Source organism: Cucurbita maxima, unplaced genomic scaffold, assembly GCF_002738345.1.
Source record: "Cucurbita maxima cultivar Rimu unplaced genomic scaffold, Cmax_1.0 Cma_Scf00007, whole genome shotgun sequence".
Lineage (NCBI taxonomy): Eukaryota > Viridiplantae > Streptophyta > Magnoliopsida > Cucurbitales > Cucurbitaceae > Cucurbita > Cucurbita maxima.
Window position 1 is genome coordinate 4578555 of NW_019272023.1, and position 21930 is coordinate 4600484.

The 21930-nt window shown below is 35.3% G+C and overlaps 4 protein-coding genes across 7 annotated transcripts; 1 reads left to right on the forward strand and 3 right to left on the reverse strand.

The window, feature by feature from the left end:
- Positions 1–52: 52 nt before the first annotated feature.
- Positions 53–1759, reverse strand: LOC111482398. Of its 2 annotated transcripts, none has more exons than XM_023128153.1 (3): positions 1173–1754; positions 1016–1060; positions 53–205 (listed from the first exon to the last, which is right to left on the reverse strand). In XM_023128153.1, exons 1-3 carry the CDS (start codon positions 1580–1582, stop codon positions 148–150), a joined length of 513 nt encoding a protein of 170 aa, XP_022983921.1. In that variant the 5' UTR covers positions 1583–1754; the 3' UTR covers positions 53–147. The 2 variants fall into 2 exon arrangements, with proteins under 2 accessions (XP_022983921.1, XP_022983920.1); XM_023128152.1 differs by lacking the exon at positions 53–205 and adding an exon at positions 267–704 and having other exon boundaries at positions 1173–1759.
- A 453-nt stretch (positions 1760–2212) lies between these two features.
- LOC111482137 (organic cation/carnitine transporter 7-like) lies at positions 2213–5942 on the reverse strand. Of its 3 annotated transcripts, none has more exons than XM_023127807.1 (6): positions 5883–5942; positions 4893–5167; positions 4423–4660; positions 3305–3830; positions 3010–3212; positions 2213–2706 (listed from the first exon to the last, which is right to left on the reverse strand). In XM_023127807.1, exons 1-6 carry the CDS (start codon positions 5922–5924, stop codon positions 2488–2490), a joined length of 1503 nt encoding a protein of 500 aa, XP_022983575.1. In that variant the 5' UTR covers positions 5925–5942; the 3' UTR covers positions 2213–2487. The 3 variants fall into 3 exon arrangements, with proteins under 3 accessions (XP_022983575.1, XP_022983574.1, XP_022983576.1); XM_023127806.1 differs by having other exon boundaries at positions 3305–3860; XM_023127808.1 differs by having other exon boundaries at positions 3305–3860; positions 4893–5010; positions 5883–5906.
- Positions 5943–14002: 8060 nt separating this feature from the next.
- Positions 14003–16148, forward strand: LOC111482215 (probable 2-oxoglutarate-dependent dioxygenase AOP1). The gene is made up of 3 exons (XM_023127902.1): positions 14003–14426; positions 15309–15630; positions 15718–16148. Exons 1-3 carry the CDS (start codon positions 14059–14061, stop codon positions 15964–15966), a joined length of 939 nt encoding a protein of 312 aa, XP_022983670.1. The 5' UTR covers positions 14003–14058; the 3' UTR covers positions 15967–16148.
- Positions 16149–16653: 505 nt separating this feature from the next.
- Positions 16654–18352, reverse strand: LOC111482005 (vinorine synthase-like). Its single transcript, XM_023127630.1, has 2 exons — positions 18022–18352; positions 16654–17198 (listed from the first exon to the last, which is right to left on the reverse strand). Exons 1-2 carry the CDS (start codon positions 18350–18352, stop codon positions 16654–16656), a joined length of 876 nt encoding a protein of 291 aa, XP_022983398.1.
- Between the last annotated feature and the right edge of the window lie 3578 nt (positions 18353–21930).

The window sequence follows — 21930 nt, forward strand, 5'->3', positions numbered from 1 at the left end:
AAAAAAAAAAAAAAAAAAAAAAAAAAAAAAAAAAAAAAAAAAAAAAAACATAAAAATACAATATTAGAAACTAATTTTGAGAATGAAAAAGATGAATTTAAGGTTGTAATGAAAGTAATAAAATAGCGCAGAAAAAAAACAGTGTAGTCATGGTCCATCATCACCATCGCCGATCAAATTGCAGATATCTGAACACTCCACCAAACTGCAAAATCTCCCAAACTCAACCAATTATTAAGAAGGTTCAAAAATAGGTTTTGAAGTAGACATTATTATATGAACACAACTCTCCACAAATAATATGGTTATTGTCTATTTTGAGTATAAGCTCTCGTGGCTTTATTTTGAACTTTTTCAAAAAGCTTCATACTAATGGAAATAGTGTTCTTTTATTATAAACTCATAATCATTTCCTAAATTAGTCGATGTGAGACTTTCATCATCCAACCGATATGACTTATTTAACAACCTAATATATGCAAACACGAACTAATAACTTCTTCAAATTTTAGTGGTGGTTAGAGTTGGTCACCTACAATAGTCGGTGGTTAACAATTACCGAACCCAATTGTCAATAGTTGCAACAAGGTTGAGGATCACTGACTAATGACTATGATCAAGGGTCGCCAATTGAGATTAGGGACCAACAAGTAGCATCTGGGATCAAAGACCATCGACTGAGACTGGGGATTGGTGATCCATGGCTGGTGATAGGAGAATATTGATTGAGATTGGGGGCTGATGAACAATGATTGGGGGCTGATGAACAATGATTGGGACCGAGCGAACAATGACTAGTGTCCAGGACCGGTGGCAAGAAATGGAGTCCAGCAACAACTGACCATTACTGAAATGGTCGTTGATCACTGGCCTCTAGTTGGTGGTAATCCCCAATGGATAACCCTTTTGTCTTCAATTTTAAACTTGGTTTCAAATGTTTCATTTACTGACTTCTTGCTCAAACAAAAATGGAATAAAATTAAAATTACTTTGAGATTCAAAGAGGCATACGTACCAGTATTGACGACTTCGAAAACCTTGCTTGAAAACAACAATCGGTCTGCAAATAATAAACGAAGAAATTCCAGAGATCAAACACAAAGAATTCCGCTTAATTTCCTACAAATTTGTGTGTGTTCATCAATTGCCATTTTCCAATAATCTATACTTACCTTCTGATGTTCAGAGGGCCTTCTCCGGGAGATCCATCGCCGCCTCGAATGCAAGTTCCAACGCACTTGATCGTGCACGATTCCGCCTTCCTCGACTTTGGCCGTTGAATTCTCGCCTTCTTACAGTCGCTCGGCTGCGCGCACTCGCCGGAAAGCGTCTGCGGAATGTTAGACAGCGTAGTACTTTCTTCTTGTTGTTCCGATAAGTTGCTGCTACTCTCGATAGCGGCTGACGGCGCCGGCGAAACAATCACGACTGCGGCTGCCAAAATCGCCGCTGCAGTGGTTGTAATCCGGCAACTGGCTCTGGTTAGCGCAAGCGGAGCGGTGAATCGGACGACGGCGCTGTTCCAATTTGGATGCGCTAGGGCTGGTATCGGTGGAAATGGACCTTTTACATGGCTTATCATTCTGATGTTTTGGATTCGATTTTGACTCTACTCTGCTCTGGCTTTCGAGAATCGAATCATCTTCCTCTTCTTCTGGATAATGTGTTGATTTTTGAAACGCTTTTTTGAAGATTGGCGTTCAGCCACGTGTTGATATGGATGGCTTGAATATAATAGGATGGGAAGAAAAGGGATAACTAGTTTCTGGCCCTGCTTTTATCACACCCACCAATTTACCATTTCAACCTTAAATCATACCCCCCAAATTAACTAATTTATTTTTAAAATTTAATTTTTAAAATGGGTTAAAAATATATTTATATTAAACAGGATGGAGACCGGTCAGACCAAGATGAGAATAGAGAATATAATCCCGTCTCTGCCCCCATTTATCCAACGGGATGCATCCCAGTTTCTCCCTCATTCTCCGTCTAAATGAGGAATCCCCCTCCATTTAGGGCGAGTCCCCACAGGGTTACGATCTTGCGAGTAAAATAAACATCTCAATTTTAAATAATTATAAACACCATGCGTCAAGTTCCTCTTTTTTTTTTTTTGAAGTAATCAGTATATCTTTATAAACATCGACAAGTCTCTTCAGCTTTTTAATGTGAGATCTTTGACAAAAGAGTACACATGAAAGATATTACAAGTGTCTAAACTTCATGAATTTGATCGGAGCATAAATACTCATAGATGAAGTATGCTTATTGTAGTGACATCCTACATTTTATCCATCCAAGAGTTTGAGAATACAAATATGGTACACCTTGTATTATACATGTGCACGACGAGCACGGAGTCGATACTGAAGGATACGGTCTCTTCAACGACATCTATAGCAGCAGATAATGAACAAAGGTAATGGGGGGCGAGATCGAGTCCTATTAGAACTATGTGATCAGTATGATTTCTGAGCTTTCCAGCTACATTGTTTCAGGAAGATCTTGTCCCTTGGTTTCAAATGGGAAGAACACAACACATATCCCGGACACAAAAAATACAATCTCAAACAAAACAATGGCCGCTGTTTGATGGCATCCTTTAACCAAAGCTACTGCCACAAGAGGGCATAACATTCCCCCTATTCTTCCAATAGAGCTAGCAACCCCAAAACCAGTTGTTCGGATTGAGGTCGGATATATCTGTGGTTTGCATAGATTGTAAGAGTCAAGGCAAGAACAATTGTTGTACCAAGAAACGTAAGGAGAAAAATAAAGATGTTCTTATAAGAGAGTGCAAATTTGTAACAATCATGTCATGATAAAGCACGCAAGAAAGTAACATGAAGAGTAAAAGAGTTCAGTTTTAAAGAAGGAAGGCATATGATAGGAGAAAGCAAGTCCAGATAAAAAAAACCATAGTATCAAAAGCAGACAACAACAGACCATTCTCTTAAAACATCACAATGTTATCTTGGCAATGTAAAGTTTAGTGTTCCAACTTACCTCAGGAGCATATATACAGACAACTGTGAATGTAGATGTGATACATATGCGAGCTCCAAACAAAAGGCTCGTTGTCAATCCATCAATCCTATAAAACGCTAGAGGAAATAGAAATGTGGCGCCCAGGAAGAACAGTGAAGACATCGATAGCTTACGCCCGATTTTGTCAACCATGACAGCTGCTAATGCGAGACCAGGTAACTCTTGAAAGAAAATTTGTGGTTAGATTATCATCCATGCAACAAAAGGTTGCCCCTAACTAGAGGAAACTTTGGAACAACCAGAAGACTGTTACCTGCAAAACTAGAGATAAAGACATATCTGAAGTGGAAATCTTCATGTTCTTTTAGATGTAAATCAGTAGACGTACAGCTACTTGTCCCAGTCAACTCAGAGGTCAGCAACACGAGGCCATAGTAAGAGAAGGCATTGCCAAAGAAAACCACCCAGAGGAGCAATGTAGACACAATCAGTTCTCGAGAAAGAAGCTTTAACAATGGAGAGAGACCCACCATATTAAATTTTGTTGCTTGAGAAGTTTCAACTTTCGTTTGTGTTGGTGAAAGCAAATGTGCATCTTCCAGGGGAATACGTTGCTTCTCAAAATCACATGTGTCACTAGAAACAAGAACACCAGGAGGGAGATTTGTTCTATTACGTCGTGCTATTTTCTCTAAAATAATAGCTGCATCACTTGTTCTACCTTGTAAAATGAGATATCGTGGGGACTCTGGAGTAAATTGGTAGAAGAGTAGTAGGAGAAATGAAGGAAAAGAAGAAAGTGCGAGGAGCCACCTCCAACCCAATTTTGGCATGACCATCTGCAAGTAAGAGGGTATACATAAAGGTGACTGCAACCATTTTAATGGTCTCGGCTGGAAAGCATAGACTAAATAAATAAGAAAAATGTAACGGCCTAAGTCCACTGCTAGCAGATATTGTTCTCTTTAGGCTTTCTCTTTCGGGCTTCCCTTAAAGGTTTTTAAAATGGATCTGCTAAGGAGAGGTTTCCACACCCTTCTAAAGAATGTTTCGTTCTCCTACCCAACCGACATGGGATCTCACAATCCACCCCCTTTGGGGCCCAGCGTCCTCGCTAGCCCTCGTTTTCTTCTCCAATCGATACGGGACCCCAATCCACTTCCCTTCAAGATCCAACATCCTTGCTGGCACACCTCCTTGCTGGTACATCGCCCGATGTTTGACTTGATACCATTTATAAACGTGTCATATATGACAGACGGTATCCATATAGCTACTTTGAAATTTTATCGAAGGAAACAGTAGAATACTGCGTGAAATTTATAAGAGTTAAAAAATCTAAAAAATTAGATATCATTTGCAAACAAATGTCAAAGTTGATTGACCAGAATGAAACATGCACTGAACCATAACTGAAAAGCTAGATTATACCCATGCCAATGAAGCTTCAAGGATTGTTCCAATGGTCCAGAATGCTGAAAAAATAACCATCCAAGTGCCTCTTTCAGGAGCAGGAATGAATTCCAAGAACCAGGATGCAAGTACAGGGCCACCTCCCAACCCAACGCCAACTAGACAGCGAAGAATTAACAAAGATATATAATTTGGGGCAAAAACACTTAGAAATCCAGCGATAGAAGTGATTGTTGCTGTAATGAAGAAACCTTTCCTGAATGAGAAAAGTCAAAATGAAAAACCAAAGGAAGTATAGAATCAAGATTGTCATAAACGTTCAGTTCTATATCATAAGAACTCAATTTCAAAGTTTGGAATATAATACAATCTTTCATAAGTATGCAAGTAGATTGTTCAAAATGTATTAAGAAGTGGAAGGAAGTCACATAATCAAGCTTACATGTTTAAATGAAAGTGAAATGATATTAGAGTAAAGGAGGACCTGCCTTCGTCCGTATATATCAGAAACTATGCCCCATGAATAGGCCCCAACTAACATGCCTGCAAAAACCACACTGGTAATCAAAGACTCTTCACGGGGAGAAAGGCTCCACGCAGACTGAACTGCAGGTCCAACAAAGGAGAGTAACATCATTTCCATAGCTTCTGAAACCCATCCCATTCCAGCATAAACAAGCACAAGAATTTGGTAATTCCCAAAACCCATGGATACAAGAGCTTCATCAATAGTGTACCTCGGACTTTCACCTCCATCCTCCACCTTACAAGACAAGAAATGCGCACTAATTACTCGCAAGTTTCATGCAAATAATTCATGTGGGAAATTTCCACTTATCTACAGATTTCACAATTCTTTCCTTTTGATAATAGTTTAAATTGATTGGCCCTTATAAGATAGCTGTTGGGTGTTCTGTTCCTTTGAATAATTGATCTTAAGAGATGGTTTGAACACAACTTGGAGGCACAAAACCTTCCTGCAAATCTCTAGATGTATTTGTAGAAACCAACGGAGCCCCATCCATCAAAAGCAAACAAAAACTACATTGGAAGAAAGGGCTCAAAGACTCATAAACAAATTACGCAACATATAAAAACCGTTCATTCAATTCCTCAAACCAATTATCACAACAATCAAAAGTTGATCCATGTTCAACTCCTCACTAAAAACACACCCCAACCATAACAATTCCTTCAATCAAAACTTCTAAAAAGGAGTTTTCAAGACGAAAACAAAACAGTACATGAATCAAAACAAACAAAAGACCAGTTGACAGATTTGCAGGAAAAAGGCAATGCACAAATGCAAGAAACAAGATTATAGAATCCTAGCAGAAGAGTGTTCCCCACTTCATATCAACTCCAAAATCACAGGAAAGAATAACAAATGAATGAATCGAGTGTATAACGGATACAAATATTCATAACTAATCGACTAACAAATACGTATCGAAGGATAAGAGAGAAAGAAGACGAACCTGCTGTGGTTCTGTAGAATTAACAAAGGGACGTTCCTCCATTTCAAGTCCCTGAATCGATTATGGCATCTGGAGATGACGCGCGTTTTATTTGAAGACTTCAACGTACAAAATTAACTTCGCCAAATTTCCTGTTTTGCCCTTCACTATTTCTACCTTAGTATTAATTTTCTTACCTAAATTTTGTGTTAGAATAAATTAAAAAAATTTAAATTAAGATTTATTAGATTTTTAAATTATATTTTACTAGTAAGTGACTATATTTAATTTATTTGATTCAAAATTAAAATTTTGAAAATTTATTAGATTAAAAGACAGTTTCCCAAAGTTGAAGAATTATAATTAAACCGTTAATTTAATCTCAACTTTATGAAAATAATTATGTATAGTTAACGAGTAATTAAATATCCAATTTTTTTTTTTAGAAGTTATCTCAAACTTATCTGAATCTACGTCCCAAGATGCTTTTGACATGCTAAAAGTACTTTTGTCGTATGTAAAAGAATTTATTCTTTGAACCGTATGTTTAGATATGACGTAATAGTGTTTTTGGAAAAATTAAAAGTAGAGGGATCTTTTGTCGGAGTTTTGTTTATGGAGAATAAGATGCCTCGTAATAAAATGTCAGAGGACAAGATGTCGACGAATCAAATAACGGTGTTTGGTATTGCATAAAAAATGCTACTACAGTTTTATATAAATAAAATATTTTCAATAATTTTATTACATGTTATAAAAAATCTATATAAAAAATTAATATTTTGTAGTCCTCAATTACTACAAAGAATTTTATTTTATTACTTTTGTTAGTTTAGTTTTATTAAATTAAATTATTAAAATAATTTTAATCCATTAAATTTTAGTTTAATTTTAATTCATTGATAAATATATCATAAATAATATGCCTTTTGAATTTTAAGTTGTTTAAACGTTAATATTAATAATTATTCTCAAATAAATAATTTATAAGAAAAATTGAAAAAATAAATAATTTAAAGAATTAGAAAAATCATATTAAAAATAAAAAGAGACGAGATAAAAAAAAATATATACACCTCTTTTATTAAGTTTAAATCTCTCATAGATTTATATTTCCTCTTTATTTATATTATATTTTCCCCCAACAAAAACAATCTTTATCCTGTAAAAAAAAAAATATAAAAATCTCATTTATTTTTTAGTTTATATGTTTTTTTTAATTAATAATTTTTAATTTTCAATATAATTTATATTTTAAAAAATGTAAAATATTCTAATAAACCGTTCTCAACATTTTTGTTTATAGTGTGTTTGGGGCAGAAAATATAATTCTCGTTAGTTAATGAAGAGTTAATTAACTATTAATCTAAAATACATTTATATATATATATATATATTATATATTAATAATAGTGTAGATTTGGTAGAACTAAAATGGAAAGTTTAACATCATTTTAAAACCTTTTTAAAATTTTAAAAATAATAGATATAATTGGGAAAGCTTAAGTCCTATTTTTTTATTTTTTTATTTTTTTATTTTTTTTAATTCTTGAGTCAACTATAACCGTGGTTCAAGTTGACTTAGCGTTAAAGCTAACCTAATCCAATTTTCAATAATAGAAACATAATTTTTTTTATTTTTTTTTTCATTTCGTACCTGGTTATAGAATAGCAATCATCCACCTATTCAATTATATTATACTAATAAAATATGAAAATATAAACAATTTCTATACTGAAGTAATTCCTTTTGAAAGAAAATAGAATGATTCTCACTTTATCCTCAACAAGCTCTGAAGTGACTTTGGCACACGAATGCCCACATATGAAATTGAGCACAATTTTGCAAAGAAATAGCCCACTTGTTTCTCGAGAAGAGATGAGAAACATGCTCAATATCACTTGGATTGTTGTTGCATATTTAGCTCCTGTTGCAGCTGCTACTGCTGTTTTCTTGATCTACCCAATTCATAGCCCAGCTCAAACTGAACGCGATGTAATCAAACTAATGGTTGACACAACATTCTTCTTCGTTTTATCTTTTATTTTTTTGAAATCTTCTCATAATATCAAGTTTAATTCATACAACCATCTCAATGATCACTTTGCCTTTAACTTCTAGTATGGTGGCAATCAAAGCTTCACACAGTGATGTTTTGAGATGGTGTCGCGTTTAGGGTAGCCACTAAATGCATGCTTACATAACCAACATAACCAACAGATGGGAGATTTCAAAAAGCCAACCGTAAGCTCTTCGTAGATACTTCTAATTGTCTTCATCACTTTAGTCCTTTTTTTATTGCTCACATTGAGAGTGTTGACCAAAGACCAACTCTAAAAACTATTAGTTCCTAAGGTTAATAATCCTTCTATTTAATTAATACAAATATTTTTAAGTGTAGAATAATACAAAGTTAATAATTTTCAAGTTTTAACACAATTGGTGAATATCCTTGATTCTTATCGAGGGGGATTTCCCAGATAACGTTTGTATCCACATTGTTACCTTATGCTCGTGTTTTAACACAAATCTTTTGTGAAAAACACTCACACTTTTATTGAAAGCAATCAATAAAAAATTAAAAGATACTCTTTAGAATACTTTTTACAATTTGCTTTGCTTGATATGGTTTGAAATTTATTAAAAATTTCTTAGGAGGAAGAACTTAATAGGGTGTAGGAGTATTTATAAAAGAGGCAGATTATCTATTTATAAAATATTTAAATACTTTAGACTTTCAAAAATTTCAATAATACCAATTTCCAAATTTTTTTTTAATTAAAGTTTAAAAACACTTATCCCGTTAGTTTTGGAGAGAAACTGTTAATACTTTATTAAAAAAATTTCCTTTGAACTTTTAAAATGGTTTAAAAATACTCTTGAGTTTTCGAAGGATTCATTAATATCTTGAATTCTTTTATAAAAAGACTTAAAAATTGCCTCTAATTAAAAAAAAAAATACACAGTGTACCACGTTTCAAAAATACTTAGGAGGGTGAATTAAAACGTTAATAAATAAAACCATTATGTCGAGTTTAAACTATATAATTTTAGTTTGCATATCCAAATTAAAATCCGCAGTAGCACAATTGGAAAGTTTCTGTTGAGAAATTCCAGGTTCAAACCCTGGCTGCGGAAATCTTTTTTTCTTTTCTTATCCGATTTGGGCTTTTGGGCCCGGATAAAGACTAGAAAAGCCCAAGTTTAACAGATTGGTTGATTAAAAAAAAAAAAAAAAAAAATCAGTTCTGGCTCGAAGATAGGCATAGGGACTGGATATTAAAAACAAACCATCAATTAAACATGGGTATCATTTTAGGAGACTTTCAATCACATCAACAAATGGTATAGGTGTATCATTTCATTAAATTTTTTAAAAAATATAATTCATCGTATAAAAAAGATCCTCAAAAATATAAATAGTTTTTAAAACCCATATATTAGGATAGAGGTTTACCCACCAACTAGACAGAATGTTTGGTTTTCCTCCTTCAACTGATGTGAGATCTCACAGTCTACTCCTTCTAAGATCGAATATACTTATTTCGTTCTCCTTCCCAATATGAGATCTCATAATCTACCCTCCTTCCGGACCTAGCGTCCTGGTTGGTACTTGTTCCCTTCCAATCGATGTGAGACTCCCCAATCGACCCCCTTCGGTCCCAACGTCCTTACTGGCACATCGCCTCACGTCCACCCCCTTCGAAGCTCAACCTTTTCACTGACATATCACTCGGTATCTAGCTCTGATAACTAAGTGTACCTTACCAAATATTATTCTCTTTGAGCTTTTTCTCAAGATTTTTAAAACGCTTATGTAGAGAGATTTCTACACTAATGCTTAATTCTCATTTGCAATATTGAAGCATATGCATGTGGGATCCTCCAATTGACAAGTTAGGGAATCGAAGAGCCATCACTCCTTCCAATGCTTCAATATTTAATTTCCTTTTACAATATATTTTATCCCACTTGACATTTAAATAGGGATATATATATATATATGTATGTATACATTTATATTGACAGGTTCAAAGAAAGAAAAAAAGAAGTTAACACCTTCAATCAAACTAGTTTGAATCATTGAAATGGCGGAATCAATTCTATTCAATGTTGCCGCATCCCTTGTAACCAAATTGGGCTCTCCTATAATCCCACAGTTTCAATTGCTTTGGGAGTGGATGATGAGCTTAACCAGCTGAAACATACCATTTCAGCCATGGAAGCTGTGCTTTTTGATGCAAAGGGGCAACAATCCAACACCCATGCAGTGAAGAATTGGATTTCATGGGTCAACGAGGCTTTCTACGATGTCGATGACTTCATTGACGAGTTCGCTTATGAAACCTTGACGCAACAAGTTATGGCCGAAGCTAAAAGAGGGACGAAAGAGGTACGTGAAGTTTTCTATCTGCCTCATCAAATTGCATTTCGATTTAAAATGAGTCACAAAAGACAACCCACTTTATAATAATCCATTTTTCCACCTCATTTTCTTCTATCTTCTCCGTTCAAAGACAACCCACTTTCATATAACATACTTCCTCCGGAAGATACTTCCTCCTGAAGCTTGTGATATGTTACGTGCATGATATGATATAATATGATATTATGTATTGAAGGATATGTTATGTGCATGATGTACATAATACGATGTATGATAGGAATGATACAAAGTAAATATGTTACCCTAATATATGTTTTAAAGGCTATATTATAAAATGATATGATAGGTAGGAAAATGGAAGGAGTTGATTTAAACGAATTAATAAATGAGAAATGTTGGGACCTCATGCCTTGAAAAATTTCCCTATTTAGGATGGGTACGCACGCATACATTCAGAAAAGGAAAATGATTATTATGTTTATCATAATACTATGACGGTCACTATTCCTATTGGATGTCTGGCAAGAGCACCAAAGAATGCTAGTCCGACAAGGAAAGGGGCCTAGGAGGTGTACGAACCGACTAGTGGGTCCATATTTGCAAATATGAGCTATGTGTAGAATAGTTAATACATATCCAATTACCTATTTAGGATAGTCACCTAAGAGAATACAAATTTAAACGATAGGTCTCATTCATGATTGTATGTATTTGCATCTAACCTCAATACTGAGTCATTTATTGAACATTTCTTAAAAATACTCAAGTCACGTGCTAGTTTATTTTTCCAGGTAAAACCAAAGCCTCCTGCACGATTGACAGTGACAATGCAACTTTAAAGACCATGACACATGTATAAGATAATTGTATTTAATTTCATAGACTATAGTGTATTTCTATTTTATTTTTTACTTATGTCTATTTTAATTTTTCCATTGATTTGTTTTAAAGACATTTTATTAAACATGTAAGTCCATCACAATATTTTATGATTATGTTTCGAATGATTATTTTCGTATAAAACGGTTACATAATAATAGGAGGGAATTGAAAAAAAAAAATAAATATATATATTATAATATTATATTATATATATGTATATATATTTTTTTGGTTTAATGAATTATTGCAAACAATGATGGGAAGGGATAAATTATTATTTCTTTTTTAAAATATAAAAATTTATTTTATCAACCAGGAAGAATTATTATTATAATTGTTTTTTTCTAATAGCCCAAACCAATATCTTAATGCACAAATCATGGACCACAAATTTTTTAATTTAATTTTAAATATTTTTCTACAATACTTTACTTTGGAAAAAAAAAAAAAAAATTAACTTCCAATAATATGTTTAAACTCTAAAAAAAATAATTAAAAAATTACAAGGTAGTATATTGACAAAAATTATTACTCGATTTAAAATTTTCATTAATAATTAAACCCTTAATTTTTCATATTTTTTTTTAATAAAAAAATCCTCTTATTGTTAGTGTAATCAATATTTTAAGGTTTGAATTTGGAAATAATCAATTTAAAAGCAATTCATGTCCATTTATTTTTTCTTAATTTACACCAATTTTCTCAACAACCAAATTAACTAAATATAACATTCGTAGTGATGCTAACAGCCCAACCCATCGCTAGCATATATTGCTTACTTTAATTCATTACATATCGCCGTCAGCTTTATGATTTTAAGGTTGTGGAACTTCTCCCGAGTAAACGTATTTTAAAATAGTAAGGCTGACATTGATTCGTAACGGGCCAATACAGACAATATCTACTAACGATGAGCTTGAGCTGTTACAAATCATATCAAAGTCAAATACTAGCGTTGTATCAGCAAAGATGATGAGACCACAATAGAAAAACCTCTCCCTAGTAGACATGTTTAAAAATTATGAGACTGATGACTATAATATCTACTTTTTAATGTGATTACAAATGATATCAGAACCATACACCGGTAGTGTGTGAGTGATGATACTGGTCCCTAAGGGGGAACTTCTCCCTAATAGACGCGTTTTAAAACTGTAAGACTGACGATGATACATAACGGGCCAAAACGAACAATACTAGCTAGCCCGCTGTTGTTCAATCATAAAGAATTTTTTTAACTTGGACTTAGTAATGTATATGTTTCTTTCTTTCTTTCTTAGTGGTTGCCTTTAAGATTATGATACAAATTATCAACAAAATTCAAGCGTGTGACCATTCAACTACAAATTTAAAATATTATTAAAACGCTCGAAAATTTAAAGATATTTTTAAAACAAAACATTTTTTAAGATTTTAGTCTATTTTAAAATTAATAATAAAAGTAGGAGTGGTTTTGCTCCATTAAAAATATACAAATACGTGAGAATAATAAAAATATACAAATCATGTTTTTCAAATCATTAAAAAATGGAGTTGGTGAAATCTAAATAAATTATTGATGCAATTTATATAAATATAACTAGATTTTCATGATCGTATATAATCTTATCTTATAGATATGATTGGTCAAATCCAAAATTAGTATATAAGAAATAAATTAAAAACTTAACAATAAAGTTCTTGAAATAATTCATGAGGTTATTATGATTTATGTTACTGCAAATAGCATAGTCCACAATTTATCGATAATTACAGAGCTTGAATAATATGATTTACGTCTAATAACCCCAAATAATAAAATACATCAATAATTTGGAGGCCACGTAGGTTTTTCTTATTTAATTATATTATTTTAATTAAAAAAGAACTCTATGGACCACAATATAATGTCAATTAGATAATGTGACAAACCGTTAGCAAATATGATGTAGAATAATCAAATTGATGTACAGAGTTATAAGTAGGGATGTCTCATTTTTTTCGTGGAGATGGGCCCGTAGAACCCACCTAACGGTTTAGGTGGGAAATGGGAAAGGGAGTGGTAGAAAAAAAATCTTCGTAAGCTTACTCGAGATAGAGACAATATAAATATTATTTCAAATTTATATATTAATAACTTAGATCATTTAATAGTATAAGAATAATTAGATAATTATGTAGTTAATATTTTCTTTTCTATCAGGAGGTTTTAGAAAATAATAATGGAGATTTTCTATCGGGAGAATTAACCATTTAAATTACTAATTAATTCAATTTTTTTTTTAAAAAAAAACATACAAGAAATAATTATTTTAGAGAAATCTAACTCCACAAATTTAATAAACTTTATATTGTAAAAAATTAAAATTTAAAGGGGACCCACTTGCATGTATATATATATATATAGTAATTATAATGTGTATTTTAGTGAAACAACTTTAATAATTAAATTGAATGAATTGACGTATTACCACACGGTGACATTACTTAATTAATTCATGACTTTGGACCACTCTGTCGCATTTGATCATACTATCATTTGAAGACGAGTAAGCAATTTAGAGAAACTATTTGGGCGATATTTACAACACAAACCTAAATTGTTAAGCACTTACAAAAATTATTTCAACTACTAAGAACTTGAAGAACTCTCGTAAAACTTTCGAAAGACAATGATCAAGATATTTGAGTCTAATTTTAAGAGTTAGGGTTCGATTCTAGACACGTCGAGGAAATTTTCGATGGAATGGTGAAATGCATAGAGATCGAAAAGAATACTTTTGTCGAAAACACCCTACTAAACCAACATTAACACCGAGAATGAAATTAAACACTTGAATCTTGTCAGTTAAAAAACTAATGATTGCAATAATGAGGTGTATAAAAGGGGACAAAACCAACCATTTTTCTCCACACCCTCTCCAACAGAACACATTGACCAGAGGGAAATGGATAGCGAACCCTCTCTAAAGCTTCCCCACATAGATTTCTCCAACCTAGAAGCAGGCAGCCCCAAGTGGGAGTTGGCAAAAGCACTAGTGAAGGAAGCACTCCAGGAATTTGGGTGCTTCGAAGCCTCCTTTGACAAAGTGGCCGATGAGGTTAGAAAGGGGCTGTTCGAAGCACTTGAAGAGCTTTTCGACCTCCCTCTGCAAACCAAGCTCAGAAACGTTTCTAAAAAGCCCTTCCATGGCTATGTTGGACAATACCCAATGGCTCCACTTTTTGAAAGCATGGGCGTGGATGACTCCACCATACCTGAAAAGGTCCAAAGCTTTGCCAATATCTTCTGGCCTCAAGGAAACCCAACCTTCAGGTTTGTATATTCTTTCTTTTCAATTCATATTGGATTCGGTTAGGAACTACGACTCTCTATAATGGTGGGTATCATATTGTCGGAGCATAATCTCTCATAGTCTTGCTTTTGGTTTTCCTAAAGGTCTCATATCAATAGAGATATAATCATTACTTATAAACACATGATTATCCTCTATTAGCGGTGGGGTTGGGCGATGTGCCAATGAGGAGGCTGTGTCCTGAAGGGGGATGGACACGTGGCAGTGTGCTAGCAAGGATGCTGGCCTCGAAGGGAGGTGGATTGGAGGGTCCCACAATGATTAAAGAAGGGAACAAGTGTCAGTGAGGACGCTGAACCCCAAAGGGAGGTGGATTGTAAGATCCCATATCAGTTGGGGAGGAGAACGAAACACACTTTATAAGTATGTGGAAACCTCTCCCTAGCATGCGCGTTTTGAAACCTTGAGTGGAAGCCCAAAAGAGAAAGTCCAAAGAAGACAATATCTTCTAGTGATGGGCTTCGGCTGTTACAAATGGTATCAGAGCCAGACACCGAGCAATATGCCAGCGAGGAGGCTAAGCTCCGAAGGGGGGTGGACATGAGGTGGTGTGCCAGCAAGGACGCTGGCCTGAAGGGGTGGATCAGAGGGTCCCACATCGATTCAAGAAGGGAACAAGTGCTAGTGAGAACGTTGTGCTCTAAAGGGGTGGATTGTAAGATCCCACATTGATTGAGAGGATCACCAAACATCCTTTATAAGGATGTGGAAACCTCTCCAAGTCAAAGAGGACAATATCTGATTACAGTAGGACTCTTTCCCAATAATTCTCAACTCAACAAATTTCGTGAGATTCAAGTAACTTCTTAGTGTTTCTTGTTTAAATTTTGGATTTTTGGCAGCAAAGTTATCGAATCATATTCACAACAATTATCAGAACTAGACAAAATGGTGAGGAGGATGGTTGTAGAGAGCTTGGGAGTTGAAAAATACATGGAGGAACATTTGGACTCAACAAACTATCTTCTTAGAGTGATGAAATATAAAGGCCCTGAAAGCAATGACACACAGCTTGGCCTTCATTCCCACACCGATAAGAACATCGTAACCATTTTATATCAAAACCATGTTGAGGGTTTGCAGGTACAGACCAAAGATGGCAAATGGATTAGCTTCCAACCATCCCCGAACTCCTTCGTTGTCATGATCGGAGATTCCTTCCACGTGAGTAACGATACAATTTTGTTTTTAGTTTTCTCTGTTCGAGTTAGATCGATACTTGATCGATCGATCGATGGATCGTTAATGCAGGCGTGGACGAATGGAAGATTGTATTCTCCATATCATAGAGTGGTGATGAGTGGAGAGAAAGCAAGGTACTCAGCGGGGCTATTCTCAATCCCAAAAGCAGGGTATATGATAAAGGCACCAAAGGAGCTTGTGGATGAAGAACATCCTTTGCTGTTCAACCCATTTGATCATGTTGAGTTCCTTCAGTTCTACTACACGGAAGCTGGGCAAAGAGCTCAATCTGCCCTCAAAACTTATTGTGGTGCTTGAAATATGAATCTTGGGTTTTGTGTATCTTCAAATAATTTATCACAAGTTGCTTAACTCAACAATTATTTTCGTCTTTTGGTATTTGGACTAAGTACGTGTATTTAGTGTCTTATGTGTCTGTCATGTTGGCCTTTATCTCTAATATCTTAAAAAGCTCGGATTTTTGTATTTTATGCGTTGAATTTTGTCGTTTAAAAATTATTGATGAATAAAATTGAAAAAAATAAATTTGTGTGTATAAAGATATTATTTAAATTGGTGGCATGCTGCAAATGGCGATACATGATCTTACAGGTTTTCCTTGGAGATCGAGATAGGGATTTACGGTGAAAATTTTGTGGGAATCTAGTTTTGTAACGAACAGTAAAAAAAAGTTTACCCACTCTCCTTTAAATCTCTCTATCTCCGTATAATTCCCACTGAATAAGTTCGTAATGTGGAGATTGAAAGAGGTGGTAGGAACGAGAAAAAGAGAAGGTTTCTCCCTTCTAATTTCACTCCGGTATACAACTCTAATCTTCATTAGATTTTGCTACACAAATATACGGAGCAATATCCACCAATAGAGATGTATTACTTGTAAACTCATGATCACTGTTCTTTAATTAATCAACGTGAAACTAACTCTCAACAATCTTTAACATTAATTACCCTCTAAAGTTTGAATCACTATCAATATTAAATGTCTTACGCAATTGGTGAAAGCATTTGTGCTGCAGTTTTGAGTTCACAAAAGGAAAGAAGCTCTTGATTTTGCTCAAAGGCCGCCATTTCCTCCTTGTCCAAGCTGACCATGGCTTCAATTCCGTCGCCATTTTTGGCATCCATCAACAAGATCATGTTCTTCCATGGAGCCTCAGGCACAGTGATCCATTCAGGCTTCCCCCATCCAAAATCCGCTTCGTACATAGGAAATCTGCACCAGCTGGTGCATGTATACACACTACGCTCCCCTGGATTTCTCCACGTCTCCATCGACTCTTTGGCGTGTAATTTGTGAAGCGAACTCCATGCTTCATCTCTGTAGTTTCTTGGGAATGTTTTGCAGAACTCTTCAAAGCTTGTCTTCATGTCACCCACCATGTTGCATAGCTCCATTTCCCTCTGCTCCGCTGCCGTCGATGATGCTATGAAAAATGTGATTATGTTTCCTGTTAATGTCTCCGGTAATGGTGGCTCCACTCTCCTGCGTACGTTGATCAGCTGCAGCAGACTTGTCGCCGGCCGACTCCCTTTGTAGAACAAATTAGCACCACAGACAAAAGTGAGGATCTTTTTGTTTTAACCTAATGCCAACCACAATAATATGGTACTAATGGTTGTAGCCTAAGTCTCACTCACACACCCACAAATAGAAATTAATCAAAAAGCCTGGTATCAACGTAGACGTATTAGTTATTTATAAATTTATGATGATTCCCTAAATTAGTATATTAGCCAATGCGAGATTCCCTCCCTCTCAACAATCCTCCACTCAACAAAGTACACTATATAGTCTCCCCCGAGGTCTATAGAGCCCTCGAACAGCCTCCCTTTAATCAAGGCTCACAACTTTTTTGTTCTACATGTGAGGATTCTATTGACAAGACGAAGTTAAGGGCATGACTCTGATACCATGGTAGGAATCACGAATTTTCACAATGGTATAATATTGTCCACTTTGAGTATAAACTTTCATGGTTTTGTTGCCTATACAAAGGGATATATATTTCTTGCTTATAAACCCATGATCATTCCTAAATTAGCTAATGTGAAACTCCCTCCCAACATAGTCAATCACTCTAACCTTACAAGTGTATATCTCACACTCTCATCGTCCAAAATCTCTAGGACAAAGGATTATGAATAAAATAAATGAGAAAGAACCAAAGGTCTACGGAACCAAATAAATGTCAATACATGCCTATACGAGATGCATGAACCTGTTCTTCACGATAAATTACAACACCGGTCTTGGATCCTCGATAATTTTTAAGATTTTCTTTGCTTATCGAAATATTAAAATTTTCATATTGATATTGAATCCAATTTAAAGATTATCCAAACCTAACCCACCTGTGGCTGAATATTTAGCGGAGAGGACTGCTTTGTAGATGAAAGCAGTGAGAATCTGAACTCGAGTTGGATTCTCCACTTCCTCGCAAACCATAGCTTTAAGAGCCGCAATCTTCGAACCCTCAAACACCAATCTCTTAGAGATCACATTTTCATCTCGTCTCTCCGTTCCCGAACCATGCCCTCCACCAGATGGGTCACCGCCGGCATCCAATTCCGGCGGAAAATAACTGACCCCATTAATCTCAGGACTCACCACCGGCAGATCGCCGTCGTCGGAGCTACGAGAAATGGATGCCCAATCATTCATGAAATTAGTCAATGATGCCATATCTGCAACTTTGTGGGAGCAGAACACAAACATCACATCTCCTCCATTCAAATTGAGTCAACTGAACCAACAACAAAGGATTGAATGTTGGGTCATTTCCATTGATGTCAACGGCAAAAGTCAACTTCAAAATCTCCTCCCTTTCAAAATTGAAGTTGTTCATAAAATCTGACATGGAACACCGGAGCTTTGCCTCGGAGAAGATGGCACCCATGTCATTGCAGTCGATGAAGTTTCCTCCGTCTCGAAGGCGGCCGACAAAAGGGTAGTAGAAAGTCAAGGCCTTTGAGAGGCTGTCCTGTTGAGATATGATTGAGAGTAATTGAGATATGATTCAAAGTATTCAAAAAGACAGACTGATTGAGATATGATTCAAATATTCAAACTACCAAGATTTTAGGAGATTATCGGTAGATTTGAATTTTTCTAGATTTTGATAATTTACTATTTCTGGTCCAGTATATAAGCTATAGAATTGTGTAACCCTCTAAGCATAAGTCAGTAGACAATAATAAAGCATTGCAGCATTCATCTATTCTATCTATTCTTATCTCTTTCACTATTCCTTTTTCCAACAATTTTGGTATTAGAGTCAGGTTCGTTCGACACGAGGGCGAGTGATTATTTTCTTTCACAAAACAAAAATGACAGTAGCTGGCTTTTCTTCCTCTGCACGGTTGTTACCGATCTTTAATGGTAAGAAATATGAGTGGTGAAGCATCAAGATGAAGATCTTGCTCAGATCGCAGGAGCTATTGGACTTGGTGGAGGACGGGTTTGTTGATGTATTAGAACCCACAATAGAAGAAAAGGAGAGACTAAGAGAAATCAAGAAAAACGATGCCAAGGCTTTATTCATTATTCAGCAAGCAGTTCATGAGACTATCTTCTCACGAATTGCAGCAGCAACCACATCAAAGCAGGCATGGTCAATTCTACAGAAGGAGTTTCTAGGAGATTCAAAGGTCATGACAGTAAAATTACAATCTCTAAGACGTGATTTTGAAACTCTACTCATGACGAATGGCGAATCAATTTCTGATTTTTTGTCAAGAGCAATGACAATAGTCAGTTAGATGCGTACCTATGGAGAGAAAATTTCAAACGAAACAATTGTTGCAAAGGTGTTGAGAAGCTTGACTCCAAAGTTTGACCATGTGGTGGCTGCCATAGAAGAAGCTAAGGATCTATCCATACTCTCCATTGATGAACTGATGAACTCGCTTCAGGCTCATGAGGCAAGAATCAATAGAGCATCATAAAGAAACGAAGAAAAGACACTACAGGTGAAGGAGACAACCAACAACAAAAACAACGAAAGAGAAAATATTCATTTAGCAGGTAGAAGAGGGGGATTTCGCAGCTTCCATGGTAGTCGTGATAACAAGGGTAGATGGAGAAGTGATGGACAGAGACAATTCAATGAACAAAGGAATGTCATACAATGTTACCATTGCAGAAGGTATGGGCACACAAAATCTGATTGTTGGTATAAAAATCAACGAATGAATTTTGCAGCAGAGAATAAAGAAAAAGAAGAAAGCTGCTTATGGCGTGCATGGATACTAATCCAAAAAAGGGTGACTTACGGTTTGTTGATAGTGGATGCTCGAACCATATGAGAGGCACCAAATCCTTATTCAAGAGCTTGATGAGACGCAAAAAATTAAGGTCCAACTTGGAAACACAAAAGAAATGCAAGTTGAGGGAAAAGGTACAGTGAAAGTCGAAACCAGTCATGGTAAGATAAAACAATTAGATAATGCTCAATTTGTACCTGATTTAGGGTATAATTTAGTGAGTGTTGGACAATTGAAGACCAGAGGACATTCAGTTCTATTTGATGACAACACATGTGTCATTACACATAAGAAATTAGGCCATAAAGTTCAAATTGCCATGACTTCAAATAAGATGTTTCCACTCCATATTTCTAACATGAAGAATTTTGCTTTTGCTGCTAGCATGAAAGACTCAACATTATGGCATCTCAGATATGGACATCTTCATATGAACGGCCTGAAAATACTCATAAAGGTTCGGATTACCAAGAATTGACTCAACTAATTTATGTGAAGGATGCATTTATGGCAAGTAGACTATGAAGTCCTTTCATATTGGAAAAGCTAGAAGAGCTTCACATTGTCTAGAACTAATTCATGCTGATTCATGTGGACCAATGCAAACGAAGTCCTTGGGTGGGAGTATATATTTTTTACTATTCATTGATGATTATAGTCGCATGAGCTGGGTTTACTTCCTACAACGTAAATTAGAAACTTTTCAGAAGTTCCAGACTTTTAAAGCTATGGTAGAGATCCAAAGTGGCTGTCACATTAAAGTTCTTCGAACAGACAGAGGTGGCGAGTTCATATCTAAAGAGTTCAATCTGTTTTGTGAAGAAGAGGGCATCCAAAGGGAATGAACAACTCCCTACACTATAGAACAAAATGGAATTGCTGAACGAAAAAATCGAACCATTGTGGAGATGGCAAAAAGTATGTTACAAGCAAAGAGACAAAGCATTTCAGCCAATGTTTTCACTTTAGGGTCAGGAGCGATCACTTGGAGCTCAATGAAGCAAGCAACAGTGGCATTGTCAACGTTAGAAGTAGAATATGTTGCAGCAACTTCAGTAGCGTGTCAAGCTATTTGGCTAAGAAGTATGTTAGCTGATCTTCAACAAGAGCAAAAAGGGGCAACAAAGATATTTTGTGATAATAAAGCAACTATTTCTATGACAAAGAACCCAGCGTTTCACAGTAGAACAAAACATATTGAACTTCGACATCACTATATTCGTGATCTTGTTGCAGACGAAGAAATTGTCTTGGAATATTGTAACACCGATGAACAGCTAGCAGACATACTTACCAAGGCTTTGTCAAAAGAAAAGTTTTGCTACTTCAGACGATTACTTGGCATTTGTAACTTTGAATCAAGGGGGGGAGTGTTGAGATATGATTCAAAGTATTCAAAAAGATATGATTTAGAGTAATTGAGATATGATTCAAATATTCAAACTACCAAGATTTTAGGAGATTGTTAGTTGATTTGAATTTTTCTAGATTTCGATGATTTACTATTTCTGGTCCAGTGTATAAGTTATAAATACGGGAATTGTGTAACCCTCTAAGCATCAAGTCAGTAGACAATAATAAAGCACTGCAACATTCATCTATTCTTTCTATTCTTATCTCTTTCACTATCTCTTTTTCCAACATGTTCTTCAGTAGCCGGCCACGGCAGCTGGAGGAGCTGACTATAGCGTTGTTGTTGTTGGCGTAGAAATAAAGAAGTTGCATGTAAATGTTAGGGCTTGTTGATCAAACCGGAAGAGGGGGAGATTTCTGAGCTCCGGCGAGGTTGAAGTCATGGGCTTGATGGTTTATTTACACAATATTTCAAGCTTCATTTTTTATTTCAATGTGCTTCACGAGGCTGTTCCATACCCAAGATTTATAGTCAAGGGAAAGAGAGAGAGAGAAAAAAGTCAAATTTTTTTAAAATGTTATTGGCTTGACGAATAATCGAATAAGATTCTTAAAACAAATTATATACTTTAACATGGATTTGTA